At 34.4% G+C, this 25715-nt stretch overlaps 2 protein-coding genes across 2 annotated transcripts; one reads left to right on the forward strand and one right to left on the reverse strand.

The window, feature by feature from the left end:
• Positions 1–11526: 11526 nt before the first annotated feature.
• On the forward strand, positions 11527–17278 carry LOC139852856 (protein FATTY ACID EXPORT 3, chloroplastic-like). Its single transcript, XM_071842193.1, is given in 8 exon segments — positions 11527–11861; positions 14055–14237; positions 15064–15457; positions 15922–16089; positions 16201–16247; positions 16380–16417; positions 16821–16839; positions 16842–17278. Coding segments are annotated over 8 exon segments (1182 nt in total). The 5' UTR covers positions 11527–11780; the 3' UTR covers positions 17094–17278.
• A 368-nt stretch (positions 17279–17646) lies between these two features.
• Positions 17647–24775, reverse strand: LOC139852908 (vacuolar-sorting receptor 1-like). Its single transcript, XM_071842250.1, has 12 exons — positions 24101–24775; positions 22544–23236; positions 21745–21833; positions 21568–21637; positions 21296–21379; positions 20692–20768; positions 20515–20596; positions 20339–20421; positions 19680–19746; positions 19408–19536; positions 19184–19290; positions 17647–17984 (listed from the first exon to the last, which is right to left on the reverse strand). The coding sequence occupies exons 1-12, from the start codon at positions 24384–24386 to the stop codon at positions 17883–17885; spliced, it is 1869 nt and encodes a 622-aa protein (XP_071698351.1). The 5' UTR covers positions 24387–24775; the 3' UTR covers positions 17647–17882.
• Between the last annotated feature and the right edge of the window lie 940 nt (positions 24776–25715).

The following is a 25715-nucleotide window of genomic DNA, read 5'->3' on the forward strand; positions in this document are numbered from 1 at the left end:
CTATTTTCAATGCGTTCATTACCATTGAACGTAAAATCCTAGGAATTCACCTGGAATTCATTAGGTCACCTGAACTAAATCGGGTGTCAACCGTAAGAACGGTGGTTGCATAGCATGGTCAAAGACAGGACCTTGTGCCAGACCGAAAAATTATAAGGGTGAGCTTTACTATTGCTCCTACCAAGGATAGTAATTGCGTCCGACACGTTATAGACCATAATCAAAAGCATGTCACGGGACATTGCCTTAACAGTTGCTTGTTCAACGCTTTCCTTTACAACCGGACGGTAGTTTGCCGAAAGGTAATATACGGAACAAGTAAACTGGACGTGTTGCTTTCCAAATACAAGGTTAGCAAGTGGGTGACACAAAACAGCAAGTTTTGAGCTAAAATTTTCAAATCTAAAACCCACCAAACCCACAAAAATATTTTGCAAACACCGGTAAAGGGTTATTCCGGAAAACTTATCTAGGGTAAAAACTAGATTTCAAAAGATCAAATGTTTTCATAAAGATCCAATTTCCTTAATGGATCAAAATTTTTATAGTCATGTGGGACTGTAAACCATATCGTTACTACCATTGTTTATACCGCCGTATAGAAATCACTGATGTACAAAGTGTGAAGAATAAAGAAGTGATTCTAGTATTTCAAGACGATATTGCTTGAGGACAAGCAACGCTCAAGTGTGGGAATATTTGATAATGCTAAAAACGAACATATATTTCATAGCATTATTCCTCAAGAAAGACAAGCTTTTAGTTGCAATTGTTCTATTTACAAGTGATATTCGTTTAAATAATAAAAGGTGAAGACAAAAGACAGATTCGACAAATTGAAGACGCAAACGACCAAAAAGCTCAAAAGTACAAAAGACAATCAAAAAGGTTCCAATTATTGATAAGAAACGTCTCGAAATCACAAGAGTACAAGATTCAAAACGTAAAGTACAAGATATTAAATTGTACGCGAGGACGTTCGAAAATCCGGAACCGGGACCAGAGTCAACTCTTAACGCTCGACGCAACGGACTAAAAATTACAAGTTAACTATATATATAAATATAATATAATATATAATTAATTATATTAATTATATATATATTATATATATATATTAAAAACCGTCGGCAGAGAAAACTCCAAGGACTGAACTGTAATTTCTATCTCCGCGACTCGCGGAGTTTGAAGGGGATTTTGCCGCGAGTCGCGGAGCCCCAAAAATCAACTCTGGCTATAAAGCCAACCGAATTCTGATCAAAAATCATCATCTTTTCTTCCTCATTCATACGTAAAACTTATATATATATATATATATATAATTTATATTTTAATTTTAATTTTAATTCTAATAATAAGGGTATGTTAGCGAATGTTGTAAGGGTGTAAGTCGAAATTCTGTCCGTGTAACGCTACGCTATTTTTAATCATTGTAAGTTATGTTCAACCTTTTTATATTAATGTCTCGTAGCTAAGTTATTATTATGCTTATTTAAAACGAAGTAATCATGATGTTGGGCTAATTACTAAAATTGGGTAATTGGGCTTTGTACCATAATTGGGGTTTGGACAAAAGAACGACACTTGTGGAAATTAGACTATGGGCTATTAATGGGCTTTATATTTGTTTAACTAAATGAAAGTTTGTTAATGTTAATATAAAGATTTACAATTGGGCGTCCTTATAAATTACCATATACACTCAATCGGACACGATGGGCGGGGTATTTATATGTACGAATAATCGTTCATTTAACCGGACACGGGAATGGATTAATAGCCACTAGAATAATTAAAACAGGGGTGAAATTACATTCAAGGGTAATTGGTGTAATTGTTAACAAAGTAGTAAAACCTTGGTTTACACGCAGTCGATAACCTGGTGTATTCATTAAACAAAGTATTAAAACCTTGTTACAATTCGAATCCCCAATTAGTTGGAATATTTAACTTCGGGTATAATAATAATTTGATGAGGACACTCGCACTTTATATTTATGACTGATGGACTGTTATGGACAAAAACCAGACGGACATATTAAATAATCCAGGACAAAGGACAATTAACCCATGGGCATAAAACTAAAATCAACACGTCAAACATCATGATTACGGAAGTTTAAATAAGCATAATTCTTTTATTTCATATTTAATTTCCTTTATTTTATATTTAATTGCACTTCTAATTATCGCACTTTTATTTATTGTTATTTAATCGCACTTTTAATTATCGTACTTTTTAATTATCGCAATTTTATTTTATCGCATTTTTATTATTCGCAATTTCATTATCGTTATTTACTTTACGCTTTAATTTAAGTCTTGTATTTATTTTATATTTTACATTAGGTTTTAACTGCGACTAAAATCTTAAAATCGACAAACCGGTCATTAAACGGTAAAAACCCCCCTTTATAATAATATTATTACTTATATATATGTTTGTATTTTTATAAAAGTAAACTAATATAGCGTTGAGCTTTGTTTAAAGATTTCCCTGTGGAACGAACCGGACTTACTAAAAACTACACTACTGTACGATTAGGTACACTGCCTATAAGTGTTGTAGCAAGGTTTAAGTATATCCATTCTATAAATAAATAAATATCTTGTGTAAAATTGTATCGTATTTAATAGTTTTTCCTAGTAAAATATAAACTATTTTATATACACCTCGTACGACATCAACAACAAATGGCCCAACAACAACAACAACAGCAGCTACAACAATCATCCCAACAACAATAACAACCGCAACAACAACAACAATCAGAAGCAGCTATGCCAAAGGTGTGAAAAGTAGCACTCGGGGTTCTGCACCAAATTTTGCAACAAGTGTAAAAGAAATGGCCATAGCGCGGCGAAATGTGAGGTCTACGGACCAGGGGTTTCCAGAACGAAAGGAACAAATGGTGTCGGAACGAGTAATGGTGGAGAAGTAGTGTCGGAGCAAGTTATGCCAATGTAGTTTGTTATAAATGTGGAAAACCGGGCCACATTATTAGAAATTTCCCGAACCAGGAGAACACGAATGGACAAGGCCGTGGAAGAGTTTTCAATATTAATGCGGCAGAGGCACAGGAAGACCCGGAGCTTGTTACGGGTACGTTTCTTATTGACAATAAATCTGCTTACGTTTTATTTGATTCGGGTGCGGATAGAAGCTATATGAGTAGAGATTTTTGTGCTAAATTAAGTTGTCCATTGACGCCTTTGGATAGTAACTTTTTACTCGAATTAGCAAATGGTAAATTAATTTCAGCAGATAATATATGTCGGAATCGAGAAATTAAACTGGTTAGCGAAACATTTAAGATTGACTTGATACCAGTAGAGTTAGGGAGTTTTGATGTGATAATCGGTATAGACTGGTTGAAAGAAGTGAAAGCAGAGATCGTTTGTTACAAAAATGCAATTCGTATTATACGAGAAAAAGGAAAACCCTTAATGGTGTACGGAGAAAAGGGCAACACGAAGCTACATCTTATTAGTAATTTGAAGGGACAAAAACTAATAAGAAAAGGTTGCTATGCTGTTCTAGCACAGGTCGAGAAAGTACAAACTGAAGAAAAGAGCATCAATGATGTTCCCGTCGCAAAAGAATTTCCCGATGTATTTCCGAAAGAATTACCGGGATTACCCCCACATCGATCCGTTGAATTTCAAATAGATCTTGTACCAGGGGCTGCACCAATAGCTCGTGCTCCTTACAGACTCGCACCCAGCGAGATGAAAGAACTGCAAAGCCAATTACAAGAACTTTTAGAGCGTGGTTTCATTCAACCAAGCACATCACCGTGGGGAGCTCCTGTTTTGTTTGTCAAGAAGAAAGATGGTACATTCAGGTTGTGTATCGACTACCGAGAGTTGAACAAACTTACCATCAAGAATCGCTACCCACTACCGAGAATCGACGACTTATTTGATCAACTACAAGGCTCGTCTGTTTATTCAAAGATTGACTTACGTTCTGGGTATCATCAAATGCGGGTGAAAGAAGATGATATTCCAAAGACTGCTTTCAGAACACGTTACGGTCATTACGAGTTTATGGTCATGCCGTTTGGTTTAACTAATGCACCAGCTGTGTTCATGGACCTTATGAACCGAGTGTGTGGACCATACCTTGACAAGTTTGTCATTGTTTTCATTGATGACATACTTATTTACTCAAAGAATGACCAAGAACACGGTGAAACATTTGAGAAAGGTGTTAGAAGTATTGAGGAAGGAAGAATTGTACGCTAAATTTTCAAAGTGTGCATTTTGGTTGGAAGAAGTTTAATTCCTCGGTCACATAGAGAACAAAGAAGGTATTAAGGTGGATCCGGCAAAGATAGAAACCGTTGAAAAGTGGGAAACCCCAAAAACTCCGAAGCATATACGTCAATTTTTAGGATTGGCTGGTTAATACAGAAGATTCATCCAAGATTTCTCCAAAATAGCAAAACCCTTGACTGCATTAACGCATAAAGGGAAGAAATTTGAATGGAAGGATGAACAAGAGAAGGCGTTTCAATTATTGAAGAAAAAGCTAACTACGGCACCTATATTGTCATTGCCTGAAGGGAATGATGATTTTATGATTTATTGTGATGCATTAAAGCAAGGTCTCGGTTGTGTATTAATGCAACGGACGAAGGTGATTGCTTATGCGTCTAGACAATTGAAGATTCACGAACAAAATTATACGACGCATGATTTGGAATTAGGCGCGGTTGTTTTTGCATTAAAGACTTGGAGGCACTACTTATATGGGGTCAAAAGTATTATATATACCGACTACAAAAGTCTTCAACACATATTTAATCAGAAACAACTGAATATGAGGCAGCATAGGTGGATTGAATTGTTGAATGATTACGACTTTGAGATTCGTTACCACCCGGGGAATGCAAATGTGGTAGCCGACGCCTTGAGCAGGAAGGACAGAGAACCCATTCGAGTAAAATCTATGAATATAATGATTCACAATAACCTTACTACTCAAATAAAGGAGGCGCAACAAGGAGTTTTAAAAGAGGGAAATTTAAAGGATGAAATACCCAAAGGATCGGAGAAGCATCTTAATATTCGGGAAGACGGAACCCGGTATAGGGCTGAAAGGATTTGGGTACCAAAATTTGAAGATATGATAGAAATGGAACTTAGAGAAGCTCATAAAACCAGATACTCAATACATCCTGGAACGGGGAAGATGTACAAGGATCTCAAGAAACATTTTTGGTGGCCGGGTATGAAAGCCGATGTTGCTGAATACGTAGGAGAATGTTTGACGTGTTCTAAGGTCAAAGCTGAGCATCAGAAACCATCAGGTCTACTTCAACAACCCGAAATCCCGGAATGGAAATGGGAAAACATTACCATGGATTTCATCACTAAATTGTCAAGGACTGCAAGTGGTTTTGATACTATTTGGGTAATAGTTGATTGTCTCACCAAATCAGCACACTTCCTGCCAATAAGAGAAGATGATAAGATGGAGAAGTTAGCACAAGGAAGTCGTCTCCAGACATGGAATACCAATCTCTATTATCTCTAATAGGGATGGCAGATTTATTTCAAGATTCTGGCAGACATTACAGCAAGCATTAGGAACTCGTCTAGACATGAGTACTGCCTATCATCCACAAACTGATGGGCAGAGCAAAAGGACGATATAAACGCTTGAAGACATGCTACGAGCATGTGTTATTGATTTCGGAAACAGTTGGGATCGACATCTACCGTTAGCAGAATTTTCCTACAACAACAGCTACCATTCAAGCATTGAGATGGCGCCGTTTGAAGCACTTTATGGTAGAAAGTGCAGGTCTCCAATTTGTTTGTGTGAAGTGGGGGATAGACAGATTACGGGTCCGGAGATAATACAAGAAACTACCGAGAAGATCATCCAAATTCAACAACGGTTGAAAACAGCCCAAAGTCGACAAAAGAGCTACGCTGACATTAAAAGAAAAGATATAGAATTTGAAATTGGAGAGATGGTCATGCTTAAAGTTGCACCTTGGAAAGACGTTGTTCGATTTGATAAACGAGGGAAATTAAATCCAAGGTATATTGGACCATTCAAGATTATTGATCGTGTCGGACCAGTAGCTTACCGACTTGAGTTACCTCAACAACTCGCGGCTGTACATAACACTTTTCACGTCTCGAATTTGAAGAAATGTTTTGCTAAAGAAGATCTCACTATTCTGTTAGATGAAATCCAAATCAACGAAAAACTTCAATTCATCGAAGAACCCGTCGAAATAATGGATCGTGAGGTTAAAAGACTTAAGCAAAACAAGATACCAATTGTTAAGGTTCGATGGAATGCTCGTAGAGGACCCGAGTTCACCTGGGAACGAGAAGATCAGATGAAGAAGAAATACCCGCATTTATTTCCAGAAGATACGTCAACACCTCCAACTTCTTAAAATTTCGGGACGAAATTTATTTAACTGGTAGGTACTGTAGTGACCCAAACTTTTCCATGTTTATATATATATATATTAAATGAAATTATTATTTACATGATTAAGTGTTTCAAATATGTTAAGCAATCAAACTTGTTAAGACTTGATTAATTGAAATAGGTCTCATATAGACAATTGACCACCCAAGTTGACCGGTGATTCACGAACGTTAAAACTTGTAAAAACTATATGATGACATATATATGGTTATATATATAGTTAACATGATATTATGATAAGTAAACATATCATTAAGTATATTAATAATAAACTACATATGTAAAAACAAGACTACTAACTTAATGATTTTGAAACGAGACATATATGTAACGATTATCGTTGTAACGACATTTAATGTATATATCTCATATTAAGAGATATTCGTACATCATAATATCATGATAATATAATAATTTAAAATCTCATTTGATATTATAAACATTGGGTTAACAACATTTAACAAGATCGTTAACCTAAAGGTTTCAAAACAACACTTACATGTAACGACTAACGATGACTTAACGACTCAGTTAAAATGTATATACATGTAGTGTTTTAATATGTATTCATATAATTTTGAAAGACTTCAAGACACTTATCAAAATACTTCTACTTAACAAAAATGCTTATAATTACATCCTCGTTCAGTTTCATCAACAATTCTACTCGTATGCACCCGTATTCGTACTCGTACAATACACAGCTTTTAGATGTATGTACTATTGGTATATACACTCCAATGATCAGCTCTTAGCAGCCCATGTGAGTCACCTAACACATGTGTGAATCATCATTTGGCAACTAGCATGAAATATCTCATAAAATTACAAAAATATGAGTAATCATTCATGACTTATTTACATGAAAACAAAATTACATATCCTTTATATCTAATCCATACACCAACGACCAAAAACACCTACAAACACTTTCATTCTTCAATTTTCTTCATTTAGTTAATCTCTCTTAAGTTCTATCTTCAAGTTCTAAGTGTTCTTCATAAATTCTACAAGTTCTAGTTTCATAAAATCAAGAATACTTCCAAGTTTGCTAGCTTACTTCCAATCTTGTAGAGTGATCATCCAACCTCAAGAAATCTTTCTTATTTACAGTAAGATATCTTTCTAATACAAGGTAATACTCATATTCAAACTTTGATTCAATTTCTATAACTATAACAATCTTATTTCGAGTGGAAATCTTACTTGAACTTGTTTTCGTGTCATGATTCTACTTCAAGAACTTTCAAGCCATCCAAGATCCTTTGAAGCTAGATCCATTTGTCTCTTTTCCGGTAGGTTTATCCACAAAACTTGAGGTGATAATGATGTTCATAACATCATTCGATTCATACATATAAAGCTATCTTATTCGAAGGTTTAAACTTGAAATCACTAGAACATAGTTTAGTTAATTCTAAACTTGTTCGCAAACAAAAGTTAATCCTTCTAACTTGACTTTTAAAATCAACTAAACACATGTTCTATATCTATATGATATGCTAACTTAATGATTTAAAACCTGGAAACACGAAAAACACCGTAAAACTGGACATACGCCGTCGTAGTAACACCGCGGGCTGTTTTGGGTTTGATAATTAAAAACTATGATAAACTTTGATTTAAAAGTTGTTCTTCTGGGAAAATGATTTTTTTTATGAACATGAAACTATATCCAAAAATCATGGTTAAACTCAAAGTGGAAGTATGTTTTTCAAAATGGTCATCAAGACGTCGTTCTTTCGACTGAAATGACTACCTCTTACAAAAATGACTTGTAACTTATATTTCCGACTATAAACCTATACTTTTTCTATTTAGATTCATAAAATAGAGTTCAATATGAAACCATAGCAATTTGATTCACTCAAAACGGATTTAAAATGAAGAAGTTATGGGTAAAACAAGATTGAATATTTTTTCATTTTTGTAGCTACGGGAAATATTAACAATTTTATACAAATCATATCCTAGCTAACTTATATTGTATTATATATGTATTCTAATATATTATGTAATCTTGGGATACCATAGACACGTATGCAAATGTTTTGACATATCATATCGACTCATGTATATATATTATTTGGAACAACCATAGACACTCTATATGCAGTAATGTTGGAGTTAGCTATACAGGGTTGAGGTTGATTCCAAAAATATATATACTTTGAGTTGTGATCTAGCCTGAGACGTGTATACACTGGGTCGTGGATTGATTCAAGATAATATATATCGATTTATTTCTGTACATCTAACTGTGGACAACTAGTTGTAGGTTACTAACGAGGACAGCTGACTTAATAAAATTAAAACATCAAAATGTATTAAAAGTGTTGTAAATATATTTTGAACATACTTTGATATATATGTACATATTTGTTATAGGTTCGTGAATCGACCAGTGGCCAAGTCTTACTTTCCGACGAAGTAAAAATTTGTGAAAGTGAGTTATAGTCCCACTTTTAAAATCTAATATTTTTGGGATGAGAATACATGCAGGTTTTATAAATGATTTACAAAATAGACACAAGTACGTGAAACTACATTCTATGGTTGAATTATCGAAATCGAATATGCCCCTTTTTATTAAGTCTGGTAATCTAAGAATTAGGGAATAGACACCCTAATTGACACGAATCCTAAAGATAGATCTATTGGGCCTAACAAACCCCATCCAAAGTACCGGATGCTTTAGTACTTCGAAATTTATATCATATCCGAAGGGTGTCCCGGAATGATGGGGATATTCTTATATATGCATCTTGTTAATGTCGGTTACCAGGTGTTCACCATATGAATGATTTTTATCTCTATGTATGGGATGTATATTGAAATATGAAATCTTGTGGTCTATTGTTACGATTTGATATATATAGGTTAACCCTATAACTCACCAACATTTTTGTTGACGTTTTAAGCATGTTTATTCTCAGGTGATTATTAAGAGCTTCCGCTGTCGCATACTTAAATAAGGACAAGATTTGGAGTCCGTGCTTGTATGATATTGTGTAAAAACTGCATTCAAGAAACTTATTTCGTTGTAATATATTTGTATTGTAAACCATTATGTAATAGTCGTGTGTAAACAGGATATTTTAGATTATCATTATTTGATAATCTGCGTAAAGCTTTTTAAACCTTTATTGATGAAATAAAGGTTATGGTTTGTTTTAAAATGAATGCAGTCTTTGAAAAACGTCTCATATAGAGGTCAAAACCTCGCAACGAAATCAATTAATATGGAACGTTTTTAATCAATAAGAACGGGACATTTCAGTATGCATATATGATAAAATAAATAATTGATGATTTATGAAACCTAAAAAAGAATTTCAGTCGCAAAGTGTTGGTGCATTAGTGGTGCCCTGACTTATCATGAAAGGTCATATGCTTGTCTCCATATGCTCAAAAATAATTATGTTGTGGTTACTCGCTCATTTCATGGGACTCGGCGGTTTCAAACATATATGCATTTCAGCCTCATCCGAGGAGGTTTTACCACACATGATGCCCGTATGAATTCGTCATGAGGGTTTCCTCCTGAGGGGCGATATGATTGTATTGGTTCGTCTAGAAGATCGGATGGATGGGCTCTGACATCACGTTCGAACCTCCGTCAATTTCTCATAACCGCCGTTAGAAAAAAGAATTTCTTCCGAGTTTCCATTCGTCTAAAGGTATTGTGGTATCCTAAATGAGATTGTAGGTTCAAGGGTGTACTTATATGATATGTATCTTCATGAAATACATATTGGTTATGTACGAGTATATTGCATTTCTAAATATAAATAAGAATCCTGTCAAAAGATCATAAAATTTATTTTTGGAATTAAACGGAAAAAAATTTATATTATTCATTTTGTAAACACACTTTTTGTCAAACGCCTTAAATTTTATATTATTGATAAGAGTTATAACAACGAAAAGACCACAATACCAAATGTACACTAATCCATTTCTACGGGTCTATAGGCCACATAAACAACGCCAGAGACCCCAAACCTACAAGAATCCGAAAAGAAAGAAGCGAGAGGATCCTGAGAACACCGCCCGCCATCATAACTGTTAAGCGGTAACAATAACCAAAATTGCTTCAATTGATTCAAAACAAGGTTAAATCGATCAACAAGAACACTACCAGAAACCAAGATTTATGTCGATAACTTGGTGATAAATTTAGCACAAAAAATAATAAAGTAAGCAGTGCAAAACTGACAAAGAACACAAGAGTGATCAACACTCTGAATCACTATGAAATCAGGGTTTTATTGGATGAAATATGAATCAGATGAAGCCGTATATTGTGTGTGCAAAACCCTAGCACCAACACCCCTTTATATAAGTATCAATCTTCACGCGTCATTAAACCTTAAGGTATCAAGAAAGTGCAGAACAGGTCCCTCTACTTTATTTCTTTAACAGCATCAGGTCTTGATCATCTAATACCAAAGGTCCTTTAACAGATGGAAAGTAACAGACCTACACAGGAGGACTAGAACAATCACAAATGAAAAGAAGACAAAGATAAATAATCAAAAATGAGTTTGATTAAGTATTAATTTTAACAATAACAAAACTGTCGACAACCATAAAGGGTGTCAGAAGAAACAACCTTCAAAGAACCACTCCCCGACCAAGCTCCAAAGCAAGATGTCGCAAGGAAGTAATATCTTATGCATTAGCGGAAGCAGAAATTTTTTTTCATCGGGGACGAATTTTTTTTTTAAGAGGTAGCAAATTTTTTTTACCCAAAATATGAAGGTTTTTGGGCAAAATTTGGGAGTTTTTGGCAAAATGTGAAAGTTTTGGGGCAAAATGTGGAGGTTTTGGGGCAAAATGTGAAGGTTTTTGGACAAAATATGGAGACTTTGGGGCAAAAAAAAAAAATTTCACTGGAGGCATAATCGAAAAACCCAAAATTTTTGCACTAAAAATTGAAAATCCAGTGGGCGCGGCTGCCCCTTTCCGCCCCTTCTAATTTTCGCCCTTAATTTTATGCGAGCTCGATATAAAAAGCTCGAGTTATTTTACGTTTTACACTTAACTTGATTTTTTAACGAGTTTGAGAACGATCACGGTACCTCACACTTCGTATAATATTCCTTGCGTGTCAACAAGTTGATACTTTTCCGTTACCTACCCGGCTCACATTAGCATCTTCCACCCTATTCATCTTCTTCACATCTTCGTACTCTTTTTTAATTTTCATTGTTCCCTTCGCCTCTACATCTATCCCGCCGTTACGCACTACGCTCATTTTAACACCACCCCTAGTCACTTAATCCCAAATTTACAAAACAAAACCCTAACTGTAAACATGAGTAGTGCAATTAGTACGATATCAGTATCAAACCCTAACTCTAACGAGTTATGTTTAAAGCGAGCTTCAATTGAGTCGGTATCTCGGGTCGGGTCTATTATCCGGAGTCGGAACTCCGGTGTCCTCACACTTGCGGTACCTGCTTCCAGTTATCCGAAAGGACTTCGCCCCGGTTCATTCGTTTCCGGTTTGAATTACTGGAACCGGTCCATTTTTTTGTTTGCTGCCTCTCATGAGGATTCGGTGAGTTGAACTTCGGTTAAAGTTTGTTGATTTGTTGTAGGTCTGATAGTAGTGTGAAATGTAGGTATTTGAAGTTGCTGCTTTTTATTTTTTAAATAATTTTGTATTTGTATCTTGAAATTTTGTTCTGCAATGTTTGTTTGGATTGGATTGAAACTTACAGCCCCCCCCCCCCCCCCCCCCCCTGATGCCCGTATGAATTCGTCATGAGGGTTTCCTCCTGAGGGGCGATATGATTGTATTGGTTCGTCTAGAAGATCGGATGGATGGGCTCTGACATCACGTTCGAACCTCCGTCAATTTCTCATAACCGCCGTTAGAAAAAAGAATTTCTTCCGAGTTTCCATTCGTCTAAAGGTATTGTGGTATCCTAAATGAGATTGTAGGTTCAAGGGTGTACTTATATGATATGTATCTTCATGAAATACATATTGGTTATGTACGAGTATATTGCATTTCTAAATATAAATAAGAATCCTGTCAAAAGATCATAAAATTTATTTTTGGAATTAAACGGCAAAAAATTTATATTATTCATTTGTAAACACACTTTTTGTCAAACGCCTTAAATTTTATATTATTGATAAGAGTTATAACAACGAAAAGACCACAATACCAAATGTACACTAATCCATTTCTACGGGTCTATAGGCCACATAAACAACGCCAGAGACCCCAAACCTACAAGAATCCGAAAAGAAAGAAGCGAGAGGATCATGAGAACACCGCCCGCCATCATAACTGTTAAGCGGTAACAATAACCAAAATTGCTTCAATTGATTCAAAACAAGGTTAAATCGATCAACAAGAACACTACCAGAAACCAAGATTTATGTCGATAACTTGGTGATAAATTTAGCACAAAAAATAATAAAGTAAGCAGTGCAAAACTGACAAAGAACACAAGAGTGATCAACACTCTGAATCACTATGAAATCAGGGTTTTATTGGATGAAATATGAATCAGATGAAGCCGTATATTGTGTGTGCAAAACCCTAGCACCAACACCCCTTTATATAAGTATCAATCTTCACGCGTCATTAAACCTTAAGGTATCAAGAAAGTGCAGAACAGGTCCCTCTACTTTATTTCTTTAACAGCAGCAGGTCTTGATCATCTAATACCAAAGGTCCTTTAACAGATGGAAAGTAACAGACCTACACAGGAGGACTAGAACAATCACAAATGAAAAGAAGACAGATAAATAATCAAAAATGAGTTTGATTAAGTATTAATTTTAACAATAACAAAACTGTCGACAACCATAAAGGGTGTCAGAAGAAACAACCTTCAAAGAACCACTCCCCGACCAAGCTCCAAAGCAAGATGTCGCAAGGAAGTAATATCTTATGCAGTAGCGGAAGCAGAAATTTTTTTCACCGGGGGCGAAATTTTTTTTTAAGAGGTAGCAAATATTTTTTACTCAAAATATGAAGGTTTTTGGACAAAATTTGAGAGTTTTTGGCAAAATGTGGAGGTTTTGGGGCAAAATGTGAAAGTTTTGGGACAAAATATGGAGATTTTGGGGCAAAAAAAAAATTCCACTGGGACATAATCGAAAAACCCAAAATTTTTGCAATAAAAATTAAAAATCCACTGGGCGCGGCTGCCCCCTTTTGCCCCTTCTAATTTTCGCCCCTTTTTGCAAGCTCTATATAAAAAGATCGAGTTATTTTACATTTTACACTTAACTTGATTTTTTAACGAGTTTGAGAACGATCACGGTACCTCACACTTCGTATAATATTCCTTACGTGTCAACAAATTGATACTTTTCCGTTACCTACCCGGCTCACATTAGCATCTTCCACCCTATTCCTCTTCTTCACATCTTCGTACTCTTTTTTAATTTTCATTGTTCCCTTCGCCTCTACATCTATCCTGCCGTTACGCACTACGCTCATTTTAGCACCACCCCTAGTCACTTAATCCCAAATTTACAAAACAAAACCCTAACCGTAAACACGAGTAGTGCAATTAGTACGATTTCAGTATCAAACCCTAACTCTAACTACCTTTATTTAAAGCGAGCTTCAATTGATTCGGTATGTCGGGTCGGGTCTATTATCCGGAGCCGGAACACCGGTGTACTCACACTTGCGGTGCCTGCTTCCAGTTATCCGAAAGGACTTCGCCCCGGTTCATTCATTTCCGGTTTGAATTACCGGAACCGGTCCATTTTTTTGTTTGCTGCGTCTCATGAAGATTCGGTGAGTTGAACTTCGTTTAAATTTTGCTGATTTGTTGTAGGTCTGATAGTAGTGTGAAATGTAGGTATTTGAAGTTGCTGCTTTTTATTTTTTAAATAATTTTGTATTTGTATCTTGAAATTTTGTTCTGCAATGTTTGTTTGGATTGGATTGAAACTTACAGCCCCCCACCCCCACCCCCCCCCCCCCCCCCACCCCCTCTCTCTCTCTGTGTCTCTCTGAATAAGGAAGTGATATTTCAGTTACAGGGAAATTTTATCAAGCTTTTGGAATTTGTTCGAAATTGAATATTTTATTCGAGACTGACCGAAATTGAGCTTCAATCTTTTTGACTGTTAAAGTTTTGGTTCCCCACTAGTGGCGATTCGAGGATCAAAAATGATTTTTTGTAGTGGTACTTTATAATTTTTTTCTCTAAATAATGGCTATTTACTTCCGTAAAAACTACTAATTTTATAAATAAATAGGGTTCTGTTTATTAATTTAGTGGTGTCATATATAATGTAGTATTTTACTATGAATTTTTTTTTTAATGGGCTCGAAGGACCCACTTGCTTGTACATACATTCGCCACTGTACCCCAGATTTTCGAATGTGGCATTCTTTCTTACCTTTGATTGCATTTATCCCAAGATTATATAAAATAATGATGTACATACCTGAAATGTAGACTACAAGTGAATATGTGATATGGCATAATACTTGTGTTTTTCTTAACAAGTAATTGCCCAAGAGTAAGGAAGTAAAGTTGGGCTAACATAGTTTTTGCCTTATAGAATAAAGCATAAGGATAATTACTAATGATGTTGTATGTTTGCATATTCAGAACTCTTCAGATATTGAATTTGAAGAGGATGCAAATAAGTTAAAAGATAAGTTTGGAGAAGCTAATGAAGCATGGAAACAAATTGCGGCGTCTTTTAAAGAACAATCATTTAAAATGTTGAATATTTCTGAAGAAGCTTACAAAGAGTATTTAAAGAAAGCTATAGTGGTACTAAAGGAGACAACTGAGCAATTGAAGATTCAAGCTGATAAAGCAAGTGAAGATTTGGTTGTGATTGCTAAAGAACTTACTGAAGAAGGTAAAGTGTATGTGTCTGCAGCTGCCGAAAACTCTCCTGAACAAGTGAAGGATATCGTCGAAACATTTGCGTCTTCAACTGATGACGTGAAAGATGTATCACATGTTCTTGACTTTTACGTTGGTATCCCATACGGTAAAGTTTCCATGTCATGCATCAGTATTCATCATTCAAAATGCTTGACGGTTTTTTAGGGTGTGTTTGTTTACCTCTTAATTGAATGGTTCAGTGCTATGCTGAACCATTCAACCTTAAGTTCGTTTAGCGCGTTTGTTTTTGACCTCTGAATGACATATGATGCTAAATTCCATTCAGAGTTGCAACACTCTCTTAAACATTAAGAGCCTCATTTTTTTCGTAATATCCGCCTCAAATCATATGTTTTTTATTCATATATCGTGTTAATAAGGTAATTTTACCCGATTCATACCGTTTATTCAAATTGATTATCAAACAACTTATTTTCATTCAGAACCAAGTTTATTCAGAGACTTTAAATCGTTCATATTATGAACCATTCAATGCTAAATCATTCAGTTTTATCAAACGCAACCTTATTTAGGTACTCAAAATTTTGATTTATGTTATTGTGTTATCAGGTGGGCTGCTTACTTTAGGTGGTTTTATTTCGTTCATGATAACTGGAAGTGTTTCTGGTATTAGATTTGGTGTTATTCTTGGTGGAACTCTCTTGGCGTTAGCTGTTTATAGTTTAAGATCATGGAAAAAAGGCGAATCTACGCCTATTGCTTTGAAAGGCCAGTTAGGTTGGTGTAATTATATATTATATATATTTATTATAGCATAAAGTATTGTTTTTTTTGTTTTTTTTTTTTTTTTGCTTATTTGAATTTGATGAAAAACTGTGGATTGTGCAGTCATTGCTACATTATTGTTTTTGAGGGATTTACGTCTGGTGTTCACGGTAAGAATGACAAATACCTTTTTGACAATCTGTACTTATATTTCTTTCTCTATATGTATATGGATATATACATACATGTGTGCGCTCTAATGTTCATGTCGCTAACAAATGTTTCATTTTCATTCTGTACAGAGGCCAGCATTTACCAGATACATTGCACTTATAATCAGGTATGGCTTGTTTCATTCATGTATAGCTCCAAAGCATTATATATTATGGTTTTTGTGGTTTAGGATCTGTTTTACCACAATGTGATTATTTTTACTTTTTATACTTATTACTAGTATCTATTTATCTTGAGTGTTGTGTTTTCTGATAGATTAAACAATTTTACATTAATGGTCATTGACGAGAGTTGTTAAATTTTAATCCAAGCAAGTCGTCTTTGCTAACTTCATGGAAAGTTATGTGCTAAACTAGCCGCTTAATTTCATGTATGTAAGACATTCTTGTGAGTTAATATCGTGTTACTCTAATCAAGCACTGATCTTGTAATTTAGCAATTCATGTTGGAAATATTGTATTCTTTTTTTTTTTTTTTTTTTTTTTTACTTTATCTTTTTCAACATGCAGTGGTGCAGCACTTGCATTCTATATGTCTATAGACTCACATACTCTCGTGGACAGTCAACAGAAGGATCAAGTTCTGAGACCCAAGACAGAAAGTTAGGTCTATTTTTCAGGTTTGTAGTTATGAGACCAAGACTTGAAGGATTTGGTGTATGCTTTTTCAGATTGAAATCCTGCATCTACTTGCATACTAAAACCTATTATCTTATTATTATTAGTCTTAGAATTATGAAAAATAATACTCTCATACCACCTTCGGCATCGCGTCAAGTTTGAAAAACTGCATTTGGTAAGCGAGAGTTGCATCATGGAATGGGTACGATTGTAATAGGTGATTGTGTTTTGTGTTCTCGATGTTACTGGAGATTACATTATTTACCGAAAGATTGAATAGCTACTGAGTTATAAACATCTTGTACTTGGAATTTCATTATTCAACATGTATGGAAATGATTTATATATTATCCCAATTTTCTTAATTACATATAGAGCATCTCCGTTTCAAAATTAAATTACCATTTCTGAAAGATTGAAGTTGTGTTTGTTTCTCAATGTTTTTGACCATAGAAGAAGCTTTCAAAAGTTGGTTTGTTTCTGACCATAGAAGTCCAGAAAGTATGTATTTTAAACATTGAAAACCGCTTCTTCTCTGCCTCTTAAACCGCTTCTTCTCTGTTTCTCAATGTTTTTGACCATAGAAGAAGCTTTCAAACATAATTTTTTTTTTTTTTTTGTTTAACTGAACAAAAGTTTACTGATGTATTACAAGATAAATAAACATTTGTTGAGCTGAACGCGTATAAAGAAAGTAAATTTGACAAACCATTGGTGAATCAAAGATGAAATGGTGGTTAATATTCTAGCATGCTAACATAAATAAAGAACCTTAATCACAAATATCTTTAGTTGACTCTCTTAACCTAAAAATTAAACAAGCCTCAAGAAAAGGTTGACATATACATAGAAGCATCTCAAAAGATCAAACCTAACAAATCACACCCCTTCAATTAACTAAACTTTGGTCGTGAATCCTTAAGCCCGTTTATCTTATGGTATTCATCTTCTTTATACGCCTCCACGAGTAGTACCATGGACTTCAATCTCTGACTGGTTGTCCAATGGCATATACTGCGCCATTATAGCTCGGATCTCGGAATCCATGTATGTCTGCACATTATATTTGTCATTAACCAAAATTTTATAAAGAAAATGTTGGGTTGGGCTAAATAATAGGTTTTGGTTGGATTGGGTTAATCCATGTATCACTTGATTCCACAACACTCTCTTGCTTATTTAAAAACAATTTTAAAAGGATAGTTAATTTATTTTATCAGATAATATATCGTGAACGATATTTTAAAAATGGATTTTGCTAACGAGGGTTGTCGTTAACGCACTTTAAACTGTTGTACATAGCAGTTAAATAGTAATTTAGTGATGACAGTTACATGAATACAGTTGGATTGGGTTAATCCATGTATCACTTGATTCCACAACACTCTCTTGCTTATTTAAAAACAATTTTAAAAGGATAGTTAATTTATTTTATCAGATAATATATCGTGAACGATATTTTAAAAATGGATTTTGCTAACGAGGGTTGTCGTTAACGCACTTTAAACTGTTGTACATAGCAGTTAAATAGTAATTTAGTGATGACAGTTACATGAATACAGTGGCGGAACTTGAACCCAACTACAAAGGCGGTAAAAGTAGTGACAGGGGTTAAACATTAAAAAAAAAAAAAAAAAAAAAAAAAAAAAAAAAAAAAAAAAACTTGTTTTTTAGTTTAAAAAAAAATTAGAATAAAAAATTTTTTATTTGATAATATATCGTGAACGATATTTTAAAAATGGATTTTGCTAACGAGGGTTGTCGTTAACGCACTTTAAACTGTTGTACATAGCAGTTAAATAGTAATTTAGTGATGACAGTTACATGAATACAGTGGCGGAACTTGAACCCAACTACAAAGGCGGTAAAAGTAGTGACAGGGGTTAAACATTAAAAAAAAAAAAAAAAAAAAAAAAAAAAAAAAAAAAAACTTGTTTTTTAGTTTAAAAAAAAAATTAGAATAAAAAATTTTTTAAGCCGGATGGGGCAAGCACCCCCTCCCGCATACACCAAGTACCGCCCCTGCATGAATGTAGAGCTGTGTAAAGCGCATTAACGACATCCTTTATATCGTTAAGCAAAATGCTTTAAAAATTAAGAGGAATCCATTTGGCGCGTTACTAAATTAGTTAGTTTGACTCATTTAAACCGGTATAAAAAATTAACCCAAATCGACCCATCCACAGTAAATGGGTCGAAATTACCACCTCCAAGAAATGTGTATTTCCAAATGTAAAAGAAATATTGCTTACCCGGACCCTGTACTTATAAAACGCGTAACCTGCAGCACCGGCAACTGCCATACCAAGGATAATGACCAACACAAATGACCAACTGACTACAGCTTTACCATCCTTACCTATTTCCATGAAAAATTTGTAAGTTTCTAGAAACAAATAAACTAGGAAAGGAACATCATACATACATATTGCAAATTAAATTAGGAGATTAAATAAACTAGAATTCGAGGACTTACTTATACAAGTGTCGTATTCCCTCATATAGAGCAAATTACCGCTGCAACTACACTCGTAACTACCCCATGTATTCTTGCATTTGCAGTTTGGACACTGACATGCTGTTTTCTCTTTGCATTCATCAACATCTGAAATATATACATGAAATAAGATCTAGGGTGTTCATCGGTTCGATTTCCGGTTTCAAGAAATTTAGAGGCAAAACTGAAACCAAAAACAATTTCAATATGTATAAATATAAATATAAATGTAAATGATAGCAGAATAAGACCTTCACAACTGTTTACTCCGTCCCCTTTGAACCCTGGAGGACACTTGCAACCCTTTGTGTGATCATCCTGTAAGAAAAAGTAAAGCTGAAATCATTTTTTACTTCAAAGGAAGACGATAACAAACAGTGTGAATGATATATTAATATGCCTAAAAAAGATATAGCATTAACCAGCATGAATTGCATTGCATTGCATTGCTTCTGTCTATGTGTATGTTTGCATAAACATTTAGACGTGTATAGGTGTGTGCATAATGTATATACGTATGTATTGAAGTGTCAATTTTGACCAACTTATGAATAGGTCAAAGTGACTTTTCGTATGCCTCAAACAGTAACTAAAATATCAGCGGTAAGGAATGGGTCAACTGGGTATAGAGTCGCCAAAGTATATTTTTGCTGCATAAAATCTCCCCAGTCACTTTAATTCAAAGATGAAATTACTGTAGCCAAAATCAAGACTCAAATCATCTAGAATGATAAGAGATTGGACAAAAAGTGTTTTAGGGTCAGCCCAACTTGACTCGAGCCGCTTTGACACTACCAAATATAAAAGTATAAAACTAGTTAACCTGAACCGGTTTTGACCCAATACCCTACCCGCCCATCTTGCCACCTTTGAATAATCATCTATAGAGAGAGAGAGAGAGAGCACTAACAATACAAGCAGAGTAGGTCCTGCCCAGCTTGGTGCTTTTCCAACAGCCTCCGTTGTTAACTTCACAACGTAGTGCTCCTGATGCTGCACGATACAAAAATGTAAAAACATCAACCTCTTTTTTGTATAAACTATATCCCACAAAAAATAAAAAATAAATAAAATAACTAACAATACCTTCACAGTGTTTATAGCCATCACCAGTGAATTTGACACCCTGTACAATCGGACATTCACAAACTCTCCCCCGAAATGTATCCTATAACAAACAAAAAAGATACCCTCACATTAGATAAAAGTTAACTTAAGCCGAAAATACAATGGCGGAAAAAATAATCACTAATTTAATGATACCCTGCACGCGGTAATATTAGCTGCTTTATCCATCCAGCAGCCACCGTTGTTCTCTAGGCACTCATTTGTTTGTATTTCTATAAAAAAAAATACACAAAATAAGATTCATTAGTACATACTAAGCACAACTAATATCAACGATTATCAATGTACTTTCCCAGACAGATTTTCAATAAACTACAACTAAAGAATGAAATCAGTGAGATCTCAAGAACATGTGTAACACGAAGGATCAATCAATGACTAATTTAAGGAACATAGATCCAAAACACAAGATTATTAGTCAAGCTCTTAACCATGCAAACGAGTCACTTATTTGATTATAAACATGTAACAGGAGCACTTAAACCTTTTAAAAGTTTACTCATAAAAACAGGGGCGGTACTAGTATGTTAGCACTGGCAGCATGTGCTAACAGTGAAATAAGTCATCTAGTGGAAACATTTGTGCGTTTTAATGAGTGTAAATTTTTGAGCTTTTAACTAATGGCACCCGTGACTACGATTCCTAGATCCGCCATTGCCTAAAAAACATACTGGGCGCAATTTTTTGAATTACACAATTAGTTAAAGTACCATAAAACAAAAAAGCTAAGGGCGCTAACCGTCACTCAAACATATGGCTGCCTCAGTTGTTTCCTCGAATCCTGAACAAATGGCCTTCAGAACTGCTTGTTTTGCAAGCTTACCTGAAACATATAAAATAAAGGTTATGCAAGATAAAAAAAAAAATAAATAAATAAATAAATAAATACTCACACACACACACACACACACACATACGTATACGTATACGTATACGTATACGTATATGTATATGTATATGTATATAGAATGGTGCAAAAACACACAAGACTTTTGGCTGTTATATACATACCCCTATACTGTCTGTTGTTTATCACGAGAGTCGGCAGAATTGTCACATCCCCACGTGAACCTTTGCCGATCTACACGATTACAAACCGCCAAAATATGTTGAAACTACATTTTTAACCTTAATACATTGATTATGTTAACCTATATCAAAAAAATAATTTAAAACCATTACAGATACCTGTGCTTCTTGTTCAGCCTTAAGGACCGCGTTATCAACATCTGCTTCTGTATCACCCACACATTCGTCTATTTTTTTTAGATCAACACCTGAGTATGATAAAACAATAGAGATAAAAAAGAATATTAGTTTAACATTAAAAAGCCCTAAAATTTAAGCATACTAGTTAAGTGCGCGTACATGCATGAAACTATTTTCTATTAACTTTATACTGTCTCACGTAATGTGTGATCTTATATGATATTACTGGAGTTACGGCGCAGTTTAATTATCGCACTTGACCTCTCAGTGCAACCTTATATTACTTTTTAAGAAAATGCCTAAACCATGTTTGCTGCCAAAAATCATAAATTTTGGAACATAAATGCAAAAGCTATGAAATAGGCATTTCGGTCCAAAATACAGATTCTTATAAAGTGTGTTGATCTTTTCGACCCGTTTATCAGTAAATTGAACATGTCAAATGGGTAATAACAAAAAACTAACCAGGAAGAAAACAGGTTGAAATTCACCCAAATGTAATCATATGCATAGAACCACATAGATCATTTTATGCTAAATTAAGATTTAGATTATCATTATAGTACTATTTTTATAAATTTATTAAAATCCAGAGAAGGGGAAAAAGGGTTTACAAATCTGTCCAAACCAACACAGCCCATTTTGAACGGTTCTACACAATTGCCCATTCTGACCAGGTACACCCAACCCGCACGTTATGCTACCTTTAACCCTTATATTGATGTTAGCAATTACGCAGACAGCCATATATAATATATTGAATCTTAAATAAACTCACCAAGTGACTTGATGACTTCATCTGCACACTCTATGGTGTACTTCTGATTTTTCATCGGGCAACGGATCGAAAAATCCGTCACATAATCCCACCAAAGCCAAGGCTTCCCGGTCTCATTCGCCACTTTATAAAAACACGCCTGTCTTAAATTTTGAACAACAACATCCTTACCATCATAACCTTTACTAAAATCTTGCTCGGGATCAGGAGCACAATATCGTCCATGATTAATACATTGCGATTTACACTGTTTACTCAACGTAAAAGCCTCGGGACAATACCAAGTTATATAATGTGGTGTAAACTGAGTGTACCCTTTTTTCTCTAGTATTTGAGCCGCACCTTTAAAATCTTTAACAAAATTTATTTGACTGTCACACTTGGGCCCACACTCGTCATTACTATTTGTCCAAAACTCGTATTCTACGCGCTCGTCGGGATGAGGGAGTGATTCTGTCCAATCGAGTTTTATATTTACCATATCGCCCTTGGTTAAGGCTTTTTTAATCGACTCCCCGAGTGATTTGCTGATTAGAGCCGAAGGTATGGTTATGTTTTGCAAGTAATCGGCATTTGCGTCTTCCGATTCGGGCATATCCATGGTGATTAAATGCTCGGGTCTATCGTCCACAACAAGAATAGCTGCGGCTCCAGCTTTTTGTGCATTCCATGCCTTTAATGTGAAATAACAATCTGCAAGTTCAAGGCGTTTTTATAAAGTAGTTAAATAGAAATTACTATTGAGGTAAATGTGATAAAATCTAACTTTAATTATTTGATTATCTGGTTCTAATTCTATAAGTCAGATGAATAACTTTGCCAATGCCAATTTAAGACATGTTATGTCGATCACTACTTACGTATGCAAAATGCTTATTTTATGATTAAGAGATAATGCCCCTATGCAACCCTAAAAAGAACAAATTGATAACAAAGGCAATTTGAATTGTAATAAAAGTAATCAAAATAATTTTTGACTCTAAATAAAAAAAGTCAAGTTTTGTTTTAGCTTCTGAAGGACATGAGGGTTTATCTTAACCACATTTTTGAAAGTAATTATCTAGCAAGAGGTCTCAGGTTCAAATCCCGTCTAGGTTCGAATCCTGTCCTCAAATCCCGTCTGGGACGAATATTTAGTGGTGGCCAGGAAGGGTTGGAGTGGGGAGTATGGGGTCGGATTCGGGTAGCCCGAACAGGGAAAACCTTCTACCTTCTACCTCGGAAATTATATAAAAAAATCAGTATGAAAATTACGAATTTGCATTCAAATCTACATTTATCTCAACCATCATAGTTCCTACATAACCCTCTAGTCAGCTCCAAAAACTTCAAATAATTTTGACTCAATTACTAAGAATACCTGTTCAATGTAAGCCAATTTCGGAAGTTTTGAACCAATCTTAGATTATCTAAATATAGTAACCATTAAAGTAAGGAACTTTTTAATAGCAAATCATAACCATATACTAAAATTAGATAAAAGCTCCCAACATAGCATGTTCATGTTCAATATAGTATCAAAGAAAATTAAGACTAAAAGTAGCAACAAATCATTACCACCACGATCAAGAAGTGCAAAAACTGGAAGACCACCAGCAGGTTCTGATTTCAATGGATCATCAAATGTTTGACATGCCTTTTGATTCGATTTCGGATATCGAACATAACCAGTTAATGTTCCACCATACTGAGGAACACCAAAGTTTCCAATTGCACATTCATATGCACCTTTTAAATTATCAGGTGAAGTCACCCTCAAGCTATTCTTTTCCACTACAAATCTACCCAAACATGATCCATACATAAACAAAAACCAAACACAAATTATAAACGCTAACTTCATAATTGGTTACTTTTAAGTCAAAATTGACCAAAAGATTATGACCCAGATCAGAAAACTTGATCAAATATGTTTTCCTAACAAAACCCAAAGATAAAAATCCAAACTTGATGAGATTTCTCAATTTCTTTCAATCAAAAGAAACTGACCCATATGATGAAATCGATTAATTTCAAAAGGGTTAACGTAAAGATCCAATTTTTCGAACTAAAAACTTAAATTATAAGATGGGTTTGAAGTAAATTTAGGACTGTGATGAGGCAGGAAGGTAAAGGAATTCGGAAGTATTGTATACGTGTTATATATTCGATCAAGATGCACGAGGTTTTTCCAACAGGTGTTACAAACAGGATGTTACAGTAATTTCTAGATTTAAAAAGAAGTTTTAAAAAAGTGAAAATTGAGACTCGTGCAATTGAAGTATTTTAAGATGGATGGATGGATGGATGGATATTGGATACCACCGATAGAGATCTAAACTGCCTACTTTATTAATTAAGTTGTTTGTTCACTTAATTAGCCTATACGTATATTTAACTTACGGGCGAAGAGAAGTCAAAATTTGTGTGTATAATATATAGGAAAAAAAATTGTGAAACGACTAATCGCATGCCTAGTTATTTAAATACTCGTAATTTTTTAATTTTTTTTATGATATAAAAAACTCAAAGCTAGCCATCAAATAGATGGCTTGATCCATTACAATTTCCTTCCCTCTTTGATCCATTATAAATTTGGAATAGAGGCTTAAGGAATATTACAAAGCTTAGAAACTACAAAGATAAATAACTCTTAATCCTCTAAAAAAATAGTTTTTTTTTAATAGCATAAATCAAATTTTTATTGAAACTAGCGGGGAGCTAGAAAAAATCATACAAAACCAAAACAAAACAACGGTCCGTTCAACACCACATAGCGTTCAGAGGGTTTTGTAATCACGTTGTCCAGTTATCATAATTTCGGCTTTATGGAACATTTGGTGCCTTCGCAATAGCCACGTCTTCAACGATTCTAAGTTCAAGAAGTATCATGTTTACGATAGCATAGTGGTTTCGCTTTTACGATAGTATTTGCGTTGAACACGTGGATGTTGCGTGGCTATTGAAAAAAATACTTATCACTAAATTATTTCACGATGTATTATATTATTATTATATGTATATGTAATATATATATATATATATATATATATATATATATATATATATATATATATATATATATATATATATATATATATATATATATATATATATATATATATATGGTAGAGAATTCATAAAACTCACAGATTGACCTCAATCTGCACACAGATTGAGTTTAGTCTGTGAG

This window comes from Rutidosis leptorrhynchoides, chromosome 6 (assembly GCF_046630445.1).
Source record: "Rutidosis leptorrhynchoides isolate AG116_Rl617_1_P2 chromosome 6, CSIRO_AGI_Rlap_v1, whole genome shotgun sequence".
Lineage (NCBI taxonomy): Eukaryota > Viridiplantae > Streptophyta > Magnoliopsida > Asterales > Asteraceae > Rutidosis > Rutidosis leptorrhynchoides.